General features: G+C 45.8%; 1 protein-coding gene across 1 annotated transcript in view; it reads left to right on the top strand.

Annotated features, from left to right (window-relative positions):
- SLC18A2 (solute carrier family 18 member A2) overlaps positions 1 to 12,379 on the top strand; it is a 40,763-nt gene extending 28,384 nt beyond the window's left edge. The window contains exons 13-16 of the mRNA XM_007469589.1: positions 1,193 to 1,256; positions 2,986 to 3,105; positions 3,246 to 3,379; positions 12,275 to 12,379. Of these exons, the coding sequence (XP_007469651.1) occupies positions 1,193 to 1,256; positions 2,986 to 3,105; positions 3,246 to 3,379; positions 12,275 to 12,379 (423 nt within the window). The remainder of the gene's footprint in view (positions 1 to 1,192; positions 1,257 to 2,985; positions 3,106 to 3,245; positions 3,380 to 12,274) is intronic.
- The last annotated feature ends 443 nt before the right edge of the window (positions 12,380 to 12,822 follow it).

The following is a 12,822-nucleotide window of genomic DNA, read 5'->3' as shown; positions in this document are numbered from 1 at the left end:
TGGGCAAGAATCACCAAGAAATATTTTATAGCAGTTTGAAGTTTGTTGACATTGAGTTTTATTACATCTTCCATTTTCTTCTCATCTGATTTTTTTTGTTTGTTTTTTTTTGTTTGCAGTACGCGGGCCTCTCACTGCTGTGGCCTCTCCCGTTGCGGAGCATAGGCTCCGGAGGTGCAGGCCCAGCGGCCATGGCTCACGGGCCCAGCCGCTCCACGGCATGTGGGATCTTCCCGGACCGGGGCACGACCCCGTGTCCCCTACATCGGCAGGTGGACTCTTAACCACTGTGCCACCAGGGAAGCCCGCTCATCACTTTTTATCATCTTAAAAATTTTGGACAAGACTCTCCAAAGGGTTTATTTTTACTTCATGTTGGTTGGAAATTATTTAGAATGTTTTATTACATAGTTTTTATTTCACTTTGTAGCCCGCTCCCCAACATCTTAAACATCGCCGTGTCTTAAACACTTTAGGGCAGCTAGCCAGAAACAATAGCAAGATGTTTTTCTAGAATAAAACATCTTCTACTAAAGGCCAACATCTATCCCACATGAGACCTTATGGTTCTTTTCAAAAATGGTGTATGGACGAGGCTGAACTTTCACATATGGCAGTGAACTAGCTTTTCGTGGTGGTCACAAAACCCATTTCAACTCCAACTGTTAAAGATTTGGAGGGTCTACTTCTGCCCAGACCTCATCCTGCTCCTCCTCCTACTTGCTCCAGGAGGGAACACGCATAACAGGCCAAAGAAAGCATATCTTTAAGACTTTCCAAGACGACTTAGAGTTGGATAGCATGTTATTTTATTTATTTATTTTTTAATAAATTTATTTATTTTATTTATTTTTGGCTGTGTTGGGTCTTCGTTGCTGCGTGTGGGCTTTCTCTAGTTGTGGAGAGCGGGGGCTACTCTTCGTTACAGTGCTCAGGCATCTCGTTGCAGTGGCTTCTCTTGTGATGGAGCACGACTCTAGGCGCATGGGCTTCAGTAGTTGTGGCTTGCGGGCTCTAGAGCACAGGCTCAGTACTTGTGGCGCACGGGCTTAGTTGCTCCGCGGCATGTGGTATGTTCCCGGACCAGGACTCGAACCCCTGTCTCCTGCATTGGCAGGCGGATTCTTAACCACTGCGCCACCAGGGAAGCCCCAGCATGTTATTTTAGCATAACATTTATTTCCTCTTACAGATTCCTCTTGCAAAAAACATTTATGGACTCATAGCTCCCAACTTTGGAGTTGGTTTTGCAATTGGTAAGTCACACGAGCTTTTTACCTAAATTTAAAACTTTGTTTTCCCATTACTAAGACAGAGTTCCTCTTACCTGGGCAGACTATAGCTACTCAGTCTAAAATATCTAGAAGTTTGACAGGAGGCTGTGGGCAGCTTAGCTCATGTACGGCTTGTAGATCGTCCACAGAAAGGTACTGGCTTCCATGTACGAGTCAGTTATTTCCTGAAAGCTGGTCATGTAGAAGCCTGCTATTTACAGAAGCAAAGCGACACCCCACTGCTGAGCTTTGGGCAAACAGGAGAGTTGCTTCCTCAGAATCCATTTGTTTGGGCTCATATCTGTGCACAGACCTTCTCATATGAGGCTGGGGGACAAAGAGACTTCACGTGTATTTTTTGTATAAGGTTTGGTACAGAAAAGGTAGAGACTGATGTATCGATGACCAGCTGTACTGCAGGAATTTTCACAGGCGAAGGGGTTGAGTCTTTGCAGTAATGTGAGGAGCAGTAAGTAATACGTTAGGGAAAAACCTTGTTAATATTTTGGATAAATAGCATATGTTTGTTTCTCATTTATAATATACACATTGATCATGATAAAAGTAAAGGTAAATCTGTCACAGGGTAAAGGCAGGAGTTGACTCTTTGGTACAGTAGAAAGGGTGGAGCCTTTGTGGATCCCTTAGACCAGGTTAGGTTCTCCTAGCTTGTGTGTATGCGTATACATAACCTCTCACAGTGCCTTTATAGCCGCAGTCACAGTCGTAATTTATTTTCCAACTCTTTGTTTGTTTTGTTCTCCCCTGTGTCCCAGCAACTTGCACATGTTAGGTGATCAGCAAATACTAGTTGAATGAAAGAAATGTCCCTTACCCTCCTGCCCCTGGTGGGTGTTCGGGTAAGGGGTCTGTCATTTGAACGCCCTGCTGGGCGTGTTCACAGCCCTCACCTCATTCAGCCAGTCATTATCATCTCCATTTTATCGATGGGGAGACTGATGTTCAGAGAGAGAAGGCATGACAGTGCTCACCCAGCCAGGGATTTGGGCCCAGAACTCTGAATATATGTGTTTTTTCTTTATGCTTCCTGTCCCCGACTACTCAAGAGACCAGAGATTCTAATACAGGTCTTGGAGGTGGTGGTGGCGGTTTTGGCTTTTTTAGCCAACTAAATGAGCAAAACTCTTTCGATTTTAATTTCCTGAGTAGGGCAGGATGATCCCTCAGACTCCTTCCTGTTCTGGTTCCTTCTGATTCTCCCTAATACTTTCCAACTTTAACTCTCATAATCTAAGTGTGAGGCCACAGTGTGGATGGGGAGGGAGCTGAGTGAGGCATGTAGGTTTGCCCACTCTTTGAGGGCAAAGGACGAGTGGACCAGAAAATAGTGAATCAGGAAAACACCCACAGGAAGCAGGCTTGGGGTCCACACAACCAGTAACCAGCATCCCTCTGGATCTGAAGAACGGCAGGTGAGTCACCAGAGGACTGGGCGCTGTCCACCAGACAGTGGAGGACAAGGTGAGGCAAGGTGGAGAACAGCAAATGGTGGTCTGGGTTCCAGTCTCAGCCTCAAGCACCTTCAGTCTGTCTTCAGCCAAAGGTATGTTGCAGGGAGTTTGCCTCAAGACTTGCAGGTAGCTGTGAGAGATCTTGGCAGGGTCATGAGTTTAGGACACAGTCCCTGACATTCAGCTCATTATTGGTTTCCATCAGTTTTCTATAGACTGTGTTCCCTGACTGTCCACAGGCATGGTGGATTCGTCAATGATGCCCATCATGGGCTACCTGGTTGACCTGCGGCACGTGTCCGTCTATGGGAGCGTGTATGCCATTGCCGATGTAGCATTTTGTATGGGATATGCTATAGGTAAGGACATTGGCTTTCAAAACAACCTTTTTTCTCAGTGCGTGATTGATAATGCCTACTGAAAATTATTTAAACCTTTGCATCTTTCTGCCTACAAGACATTTAGAGAGAGCTTTATCTAATTCTCTGTTTCCTGAAAGGTCCTTCCGCTGGTGGGGCTATCGCAAAGGCAATTGGATTTCCATGGCTCATGACAATTATTGGAATAATTGATATTCTTTTTGCTCCTCTCTGCTTTTTTCTCCGAAGTCCACCTGCCAAGGAAGAAAAAATGGTAAGCAAATTTTAGGATGCGATGGAGTATTTCTGGATAACTTTAGCAGGGTCTCCTGGATAGTGTCTTATGACTTAGTTCTAAACTATATTTCTGCTCCTTTTGAACAGAACTCCCCAAATGTAAATGGTAAGAGTTCCTTTTTATTTTATACCACATACGGCAGCTACTTGTTTTACTGTATCAAGCATTATTTTTATATATTTTGAAGAATGAAACTATTTTTGTATATAGATTAGCAGTCAATATAGCTCTTTTCATCAACCAAATATAAACAAGGATTGTTCAATTTAATTTTCTAAGGTTCTTGAAAGTCTTGAAGATAACTTTTTTGCCTCTTGTGCTTACTTCTAAGATCAGCCATTTTTGGTACTGTTTGCTTTTCTCCTAACCCTTACAGCTTTCAGTAATAGTGTCTTAGTCCTTACTGCATAGGATTCAGGAGATGGTTTTCATGTAGGTAACAGATGCTTATGGAAAAATATTGTTTATGCACCTTTGGGCACATGTTAGCACGTATGTATAATGTTTAAGTTCATAATTTCATGACCAGAATTGTAGCTATAGGCAAGATGTAGTATTGAGTGTTAAGTGTTCCTCTTCTGAATAAATTCAAACCTATTGATTCTAAATTTGAATCTTGAAATGCATGGGTCATTTGGCCCTTTCTGATGAGCGTTCAGACCTGGTTTGGTGCTGCTGCTGATTTTTTTTTTAAACATCAAATGGTGATAGACACTCGTCTAGTTGAAAGATGAGGGCCTTAGCTTAAAGGTGAATGAGAGAAACACGGCTGGAGGAGATGGTATTTGGCGTTTAGGAATGGGTGTGAGGTTCCCTTGCTGCTGTTCTCTAGGGAGTACGTCAGAAGTTCTCTCTGATGTTTGACCTGAAATGGGTTTTAAGGCTTTGGCATTTCTTGACTGCCCTTTTACATGATTATCCCTAAAGAGTGGATTTAAAGAGAGACACAGACCCTGAAGTTAGGTTGTGTGCAGTCTTTGTTTTGGGCACTTTTTGTATTTATTAATATGTGCAGTATGTTTAAAAAATATGTCCAGCACTGAGCACTGGTCTTGTGCCCTTTACTCTATAGGATTTAAGTAGGTGATTTTGAATTACTCTCGAGCCATCTGACTCTTCCTCTTTGCCTATGCTTGCCAGCTCCGAACAGCCACAGCCATAGCACTATGTCGTATTTCTCTCGGGGCACTTCCTGTTTTCCAGCCTGGTTGTCTAAGTTTCCTGTCTACCTTTGTTTGTCTGACCCCAACTCAGTACCTTGGCCTCAGTCAGGGTCCGAAAATTCTCTGTGCAACCACAGAAAACAACGCTTGTCCTGTTGCCACTGTATCAATCTGATTAAGGCCGAACGAAGATTACTCCCAACCCTATTTGACAAAAAAAAAAATCATCTACAAATGCTTCTTTCATCCAAGAGACTGTTTAAGACTTGGGAGACAGTGCAGGGCCAGCACGGGCAGCCCTGGAGCCGAGCTGTCTGTCCCATGGGAAGACATAGCCTCAACCTCACAGAGTGGTTGTGAGGATTAAATGAAAGAATACCAGTGGAGTGCGACCCCGGAGTCTGCACACGGTAAATGCTCAATAAATTGTCACGTGTTCCCATCTCACTCCACTCTCCTTTCTTGCTCTCACCTAACCCTGACTTACTCTGTCAGCCCAGCAGTACCCCAGTTTCCTCCCTCTCTTCCTCTCTGAGATGAGAGCCTCCTTTTACTCTCAGAGCCCAGGGCTGCCCAGTGGGCTTCCCTCGCCGAGCAGCAGACGTTAGTGGCTGTTGTGTTATCTGTTCGTCGGCAGCAGTGTGAGGGCTTATCTGAGGTCTTGGAGGAAGTGGATGAGGTCAGGGGACCAGAGAGGGTGAGCTTGCCCTGCCAGCCCCCACTCTGGGGTCCCCATGTGATGGGCGGAAGTCAGGCCTCAGTGCTTCTTCCCACATTTAAACTAAGGCTTTAAGTTCATTTAAAAAGAAAAGTGCTGAAGGAAGTGGAAGACACGATTCTGAAAGGCAAAGCAACAAGAATGACAGGCTTCCAGAAGCCACTTCCGCTGTAAAATGTCAAAATCCTTAATAAGTGCCTGGCAAGATGAATCATTACAAACTTGAGAGAATCGCATCTGCCTGCCCATAATTGATGCCCATAATTGAATGCATCGTGTCAGACGCCATTTGACTGTCATAATGGCAGCATGCGAAGGTGGCAGCTACTCACTGTGCAGGCAGAGCAGGAAAGAACCAGGTGGAAACCAATAGCGCCGGATGATGAGGGGAGTGAGGGCAGGAAGCAGTGTGTGCCGTGGAGGAGGGACGATCGATTACTGCCCACTTGAGAAAATCCAATACACACAAGTGCTGGCATTCAGGATCAGCAGTTACCAAACGCAGGGGACCTGAGAGCCAGAAGAAGGTACACAAACCTTGGCAAATCATTCTTTCATTAGTAAGCATTATGATTAAGTGGTGTTTGGACTTAAGCTAGAAATGGAAAATTCGAGTGCTATTTTATGGATCCTATAAGTCATCCAGTCATGAGCCAGTTTGTGAGCACTTGAGTTTTTCTTCCATCTGGTTTATTGGATTTCTGCTTTTTTTTTCTTTTTTTAAATAATGAGTGTTATCAATACAGGCAGAGAAAAAAGCCTGTTACTCCAGTTCCTCTGCAAGTATAAGAAACACCAACTCTGTCATTTAGGAAACTGTTCCAGTTATAAGACAATTGCTTACAGCCTCTAACTGTCAGAATTCCCGTGAGGAGGAAAGCTGTGTTCTGGAATGGAGTTTTATTTTTTCAGGTTGAATTATTTTTAAAGATATAGGGCACATTTCTTAGGTCTTACTCTTGAAGTTTTAATTGTTGCCCAGACAGGAAAGTAGGTGGTTTGAGGACTGCAGCTTTCTTTCACTGGGTGACCCTGATGCAAAACCATCACTTTTTTTTTTTTTTTTTTTAAAGATGTGGTAAATAAATCTTTTTTTTTTTTTTTTTATTTGGGCGGTCCGCAGGCCTCTCACTGTTGTGGCCTCTCCCACTGCAGAGCACAGGCTCCGGACGCGCAGGCTCAGCGGGCATGGCTCACAGGCCCAGCCACTCCGCGGCATGTGGGATCCTCCCGGACCCGGGCAAGAACCCGCGTCCCCTGCATCGGCAGGCGGACTCTCAACCACTGCGCCACCAGGGAAGCCCTAGTGCTTTTACTTTTTCACTGTCCCAGCTTTGTTTTTGTGTTATTTTTACACTTCACTTGGTCCAGCATGTTTTTACCAGTTTGGAAATTCTGACTCTCCTGTGTCTGATATGAAACCAGGCATTTGGTAGGACCAGGGCTCAACTCTCAGGAACTAGGCATTGCCCTGAATTCAGATGAAAATGCCCTCCCCCCCGCCCTTTTTTTTTTTTTTTTACTTCAGTCCAGAGTCAAACACACCTTTTTCCACACAGCAGTGCACGGAGCACTGCTCTGATTACCAGGCTGCTCCCTGGGCCACTCTGCACGGGTCCCCCATGCACTTGACTTACTCACTTGATCTTGTTCATGCTCCTCTTTTCGTGGCACTTTTGGACTATTAGATGCCATCTGGCTTAATCATGTACAACTTAAAAAAACAACTATGGCACAATAAGTCTTTCAAAAGAGGTTCAGAAGCCAGTAAGCTAGGTTTTAAAAGAAGCAGATGATCTTTTAAGAAAGAAACCTTCTTCACCTGATACAGGTAGTGTCAACAAATGCAGTTTGGTTAATTGATAAATTCTATTTAAGTCTATATGATGCCAGATAACTGGTCTGACTGAGCTTCCTCCCTTGCAGTGCAGTGTTTTAATTGAGTCCGTATTACATACCCAGTGCTAGGTTCCAGAGGTCCTTAAGCCTACATGTACATGCCGTTAGGTATAATGGTGGATAGCCAAGGGACAGAAGGCGATTGTGATAAGGTAGAATGATGGCCATCCTTCCCAAGCCTGCTTCGCCACCTGTGGGCCTGGGGTCAAGGCCCCTGCCTGGCTTTCGGGGCCCCGCAGTCTGGCCCTGGTTGGGCTTTCCCGTGAACGTCTCCCTGTGCCTCATCATCAGATCGGGGGTGGGGGGGTTGGTGGGGAGGCAGGCTGTTTTACTTAATGTCTCGTTTGGTAAATAACCTCTGCCACGCTCATTCCCAACTCCCTCGCTGTGAAAATCCTTTCCATCATTCAAGCTTCAAGTCCACCCCCATCGCTTCCACATTGCTTTCCCTGAGCACTTAACCCACAGTGAGCGCTCCGTCTGCAAACCCTATGGAACCTGTCACTGGTGTGCAGTGAGGTACCTAAGTTGCTGGTAGAGGACCTTAAAGGCACTGACATACACATCTGGTAGGTGCCCAGTAAGCTGCTGTCAGCCACGTGACCCTACTGTGCCCTAGAAAATGCCACGTAAGTTGGGCAGTGTTTCTCGTAGCGCGTTTCTCACCCTCATGTGAGGGTAGGGACGGGGGATTTCATTTTTAACCTGCCCCCTCAAGTGATTCTTGGGCACATTTCTTTGAGGATCACTAACCCAGAGAGGCAAGACATCGAGCTCTTTGGTGCCTAGACCTTTTGTGTTACGAGCACACACCCACGTGGGGAGAATGGTCCTGGTATACAGTGTCTGTTGCCTCAATTATTTTTAGAAATTGAGCTCTTTATGAAGTCCATATATCAATTCACTTGGCAAGAAGCACAATCAAAAAAATAGAGTTAAATTTGCAGCTGACAATTTGAGTTGGCAGCCTAACTTAGAGGGTCCTGGAAATCCTTATTTATTTATTTATTTTTTGCGGTACGCGGGCCTCTCACCGTTGCGGCCTCTCCCGTTGCGGAGCACAGGCTCCGGACGCACAGGCACAGCGGCCATGGCTCATGGGCCCAGCCGCTCCGCGGCATGTGGGATCCTCCCGGACTGGGGCACAAACCCGCGTCCCCTGCACCAGCAGGCGGACTCTCAACCACTGGGCCACCAGGGAAGCCCCAGAAGTCCTTATCTTAACATGCCACACAGCAGATCATTTTAGCATTTCTTGGGAAATGATAAATGGGTTAAGCACTTGAGTGGAGACATAGCAGCTTATCAAATCTGTGGGACAAGAACTGGGTGTAGCTAACAAGCGCCAAGATAGGTTGCAATAGGCCAACAGAAGATACATTTTAATCCAGATAAATGTTGCCATTTAGATTTTCAAACTGCACAGAAAGGCACTGGAGGGAATAGTTTACGTGGAGGAAAGCTCTGAAAGACGTTCTTGATGAGAGAGTTCATTTCAGTTGCAGCTGATGTTGTGCTTGGCGGTACGCAGGCCTCTCACTGTTGTGGCCTCTCCCACTGCAGAGCACAGGCTCCGGACGCGCAGGCTCAGCGGGCATGGCTCACAGGCCCAGCCACTCCGCGGCATGTGGGATCCTCCCGGACCCGGGCAAGAACCCGCGTCCCCTGCATCGGCAGGCGGACTCTCAACCACTGCGCCACCAGGGAAGCCCTAGTGCTTTTACTTTTTCACTGTCCCAGCTTTGTTTTTGTGTTATTTTTACACTTCACTTGGTCCAGCATGTTTTTACCAGTTTGGAAATTCTGACTCTCCTGTGTCTGATATGAAACCAGGCATTTGGTAGGACCAGGGCTCAACTCTCAGGAACTAGGCATTGCCCTGAATTCAGATGAAAATGCCCCCCCCCCCCCCCTTTTTTTTTTTTTTTTACTTCAGTCCAGAGTCAAACACACCTTTTTCCACACAGCAGTGCACGGAGCACTGCTCTGATTACCAGGCTGCTCCCTGGGCCACTCTGCACGGGTCCCCCATGCACTTGACTTACTCACTTGATCTTGTTCATGCTCCTCTTTTCGTGGCACTTTTGGACTATTAGATGCCATCTGGCTTAATCATGTACAACTTAAAAAAACAACTATGGCACAATAAGTCTTTCAAAAGAGGTTCAGAAGCCAGTAAGCTAGGTTTTAAAAGAAGCAGATGATCTTTTAAGAAAGAAACCTTCTTCACCTGATACAGGTAGTGTCAACAAATGCAGTTTGGTTAATTGATAAATTCTATTTAAGTCTATATGATGCCAGATAACTGGTCTGACTGAGCTTCCTCCCTTGCAGTGCAGTGTTTTAATTGAGTCCGTATTACATACCCAGTGCTAGGTTCCAGAGGTCCTTAAGCCTACATGTACATGCCGTTAGGTATAATGGTGGATAGCCAAGGGACAGAAGGCGATTGTGATAAGGTAGAATGATGGCCATCCTTCCCAAGCCTGCTTCGCCACCTGTGGGCCTGGGGTCAAGGCCCCTGCCTGGCTTTCGGGGCCCCGCAGTCTGGCCCTGGTTGGGCTTTCCCGTGAACGTCTCCCTGTGCCTCATCATCAGATCGGGGGTGGGGGGGTTGGTGGGGAGGCAGGCTGTTTTACTTAATGTCTCGTTTGGTAAATAACCTCTGCCACGCTCATTCCCAACTCCCTCGCTGTGAAAATCCTTTCCATCATTCAAGCTTCAAGTCCACCCCCATCGCTTCCACATTGCTTTCCCTGAGCACTTAACCCACAGTGAGCGCTCCGTCTGCAAACCCTATGGAACCTGTCACTGGTGTGCAGTGAGGTACCTAAGTTGCTGGTAGAGGACCTTAAAGGCACTGACATACACATCTGGTAGGTGCCCAGTAAGCTGCTGTCAGCCACGTGACCCTACTGTGCCCTAGAAAATGCCACGTAAGTTGGGCAGTGTTTCTCGTAGCGCGTTTCTCACCCTCATGTGAGGGTAGGGACGGGGGATTTCATTTTTAACCTGCCCCCTCAAGTGATTCTTGGGCACATTTCTTTGAGGATCACTAACCCAGAGAGGCAAGACATCGAGCTCTTTGGTGCCTAGACCTTTTGTGTTACGAGCACACACCCACGTGGGGAGAATGGTCCTGGTATACAGTGTCTGTTGCCTCAATTATTTTTAGAAATTGAGCTCTTTATGAAGTCCATATATCAATTCACTTGGCAAGAAGCACAATCAAAAAAATAGAGTTAAATTTGCAGCTGACAATTTGAGTTGGCAGCCTAACTTAGAGGGTCCTGGAAATCCTTATTTATTTATTTATTTTTTGCGGTACGCGGGCCTCTCACCGTTGCGGCCTCTCCCGTTGCGGAGCACAGGCTCCGGACGCACAGGCACAGCGGCCATGGCTCATGGGCCCAGCCGCTCCGCGGCATGTGGGATCCTCCCGGACTGGGGCACAAACCCGCGTCCCCTGCACCAGCAGGCGGACTCTCAACCACTGGGCCACCAGGGAAGCCCCAGAAGTCCTTATCTTAACATGCCACACAGCAGATCATTTTAGCATTTCTTGGGAAATGATAAATGGGTTAAGCACTTGAGTGGAGACATAGCAGCTTATCAAATCTGTGGGACAAGAACTGGGTGTAGCTAACAAGCGCCAAGATAGGTTGCAATAGGCCAACAGAAGATACATTTTAATCCAGATAAATGTTGCCATTTAGATTTTCAAACTGCACAGAAAGGCACTGGAGGGAATAGTTTACGTGGAGGAAAGCTCTGAAAGACGTTCTTGATGAGAGAGTTCATTTCAGTTGCAGCTGATGTTGTGCTCTACACTCCTGCTGTCCTGTGGGGCATCGCCAGAGCAGACTTTGGCATAGGCTGCCTGGGCTCGTATCTGCCCCATTTAGCTGTACATCCCTTGGTCAAGTTCTTTAACCTTTGCGCCTACACGGAGGGTTATCAAGCTACCACATAGGGTTATTGTGGAGTTGAGGTATTGCATTGAAAATGCTTAGCACAGTCCTGGCATGATAAACCCCAGCTGTACACTCAGACTATGTGCTTGGTCTGTATACTTTCACGAGGCATGATGACTACAGTGCTCATCAACTGAGGATGTTTATCAGTTGAGGATCAGTTGACCTTTAAAAAAGTTTTCAGTAACAATAAGGGAGTGCACAAGATTTTTATGTACATGAGAGGAATTTTTTTTTTTTTTTTTTTTTTTTTTGCGGTATGCGGGCCTCTCACTGTTGTGGCCTCTCCCGTTGCGGAGCACAGGCTACGGACGTGCAGGCTCAGCGGCCATGGCTCACGGGCCCAGCTGCTCCATGGCATGTGGGATCTTCCTGGACCGGGGCACGAACCCGTGTCCCCTGCATCGGCAGGTGGACTCTCAACCACTGCGCCACCAGGGAAGCCCAGGAATGTATTTTTTAAAATACACTTGAGCAAAACGAGGCCAGCCAGGATTTGGGGAGAGGTCCTCCTGAAATGCCATTTTTAAAAAGATAAGGGCCCTGTGACGTTTAGTCTAGGGAAATCTAAGGGGGCATGGCCGTGGTCTTAAAATATTGTTAACGGCAGGCTGTGAAGATGGCTGGAATCAGAACTTGATCCACAAATAGAAACATGGAGACAGGTTTTAGTCTAGCCTCAGGGATGTTTTTAACACGAGAACTTGCCTTATTAAGGAGGGAGGACCTCCTTATTAAGTGTTACCACTGTGAAGGTGCATTGGGTGACCTCCAGGATACCCCCACCCTAATTCAAAGATTCTAAGTATAACGTAAACCTAACCTGCATATCTCTTTCTTCATAGCTTACAGTTTCCTCCAAATCGACTTACGGCTCCTGGCAGGTATAATGGGAATACTGCAGACTGCTGCTGCTGCTTCCTATTGCCTGGAATTTTCAGTTTAGAACTCCAGGTCTTCTAGGGAAGGCACTTGGCAGTCGCACCAAATTACTGGTTGGTTGATAGTGGGTGGTACTATATGTAGTTTTCAAACTACTAATCCTTAGAAACAGGGTAAGACTGTCTTCTCTGTATGAAACAGTAAGTTAATATATCTGCACTTTGCTCTCTTTTAGGCTATCCTCATGGATCACAACTGCCCCATTAAAACAAAAATGTATACTCAGAATAATATCCAGTCGTATCCGATAGGTGAGGATGAAGAATCTGAAAGTGACTGAGACCCTCAGAAGTCATCCAAGTATCTAATTGTATAAAACAGTGTTTCCAGTGAAATGACTCATCCAGAACTGTCTTAGTGATACCACTCATCCCTGGTGAAAGAGTAAAACAACCAAAGGTTTTCTTTTCCATGGTTATGATCGATTGCCAACAGCCTTATAAAGAAAAAGCAGCTTTTCTAGGGGTTTGTATAAATAGTGTTGAAAACTTTATTTTATGTATTTGGTTTTATTAAATATTATACAATATATTTTGACGAAATAGTGTAAATCTATAAATATTTGAATCCAAATCCAATATAATTTTTTAACTTACATTCACGAACACCTGGGCAAAAAAGTCTTATATATTTTCTGAGTATCGGTAATGAGTGTTTAAAGCACGCATTATCTCCGAGACACTTCCAATAATGAGGAACTAGAAGGAAGTCTGAAAAACAGAA

This window comes from Lipotes vexillifer, unplaced genomic scaffold (assembly GCF_000442215.2).
Source record: "Lipotes vexillifer unplaced genomic scaffold, Lipotes_vexillifer_v1.1 scaffold240, whole genome shotgun sequence".
Taxonomy (NCBI): Eukaryota; Metazoa; Chordata; class Mammalia; order Artiodactyla; family Lipotidae; genus Lipotes; species Lipotes vexillifer.
Note: the sequence above shows the minus strand (reverse complement) of the source record. Positions and strands in the feature narration are given on the sequence as shown.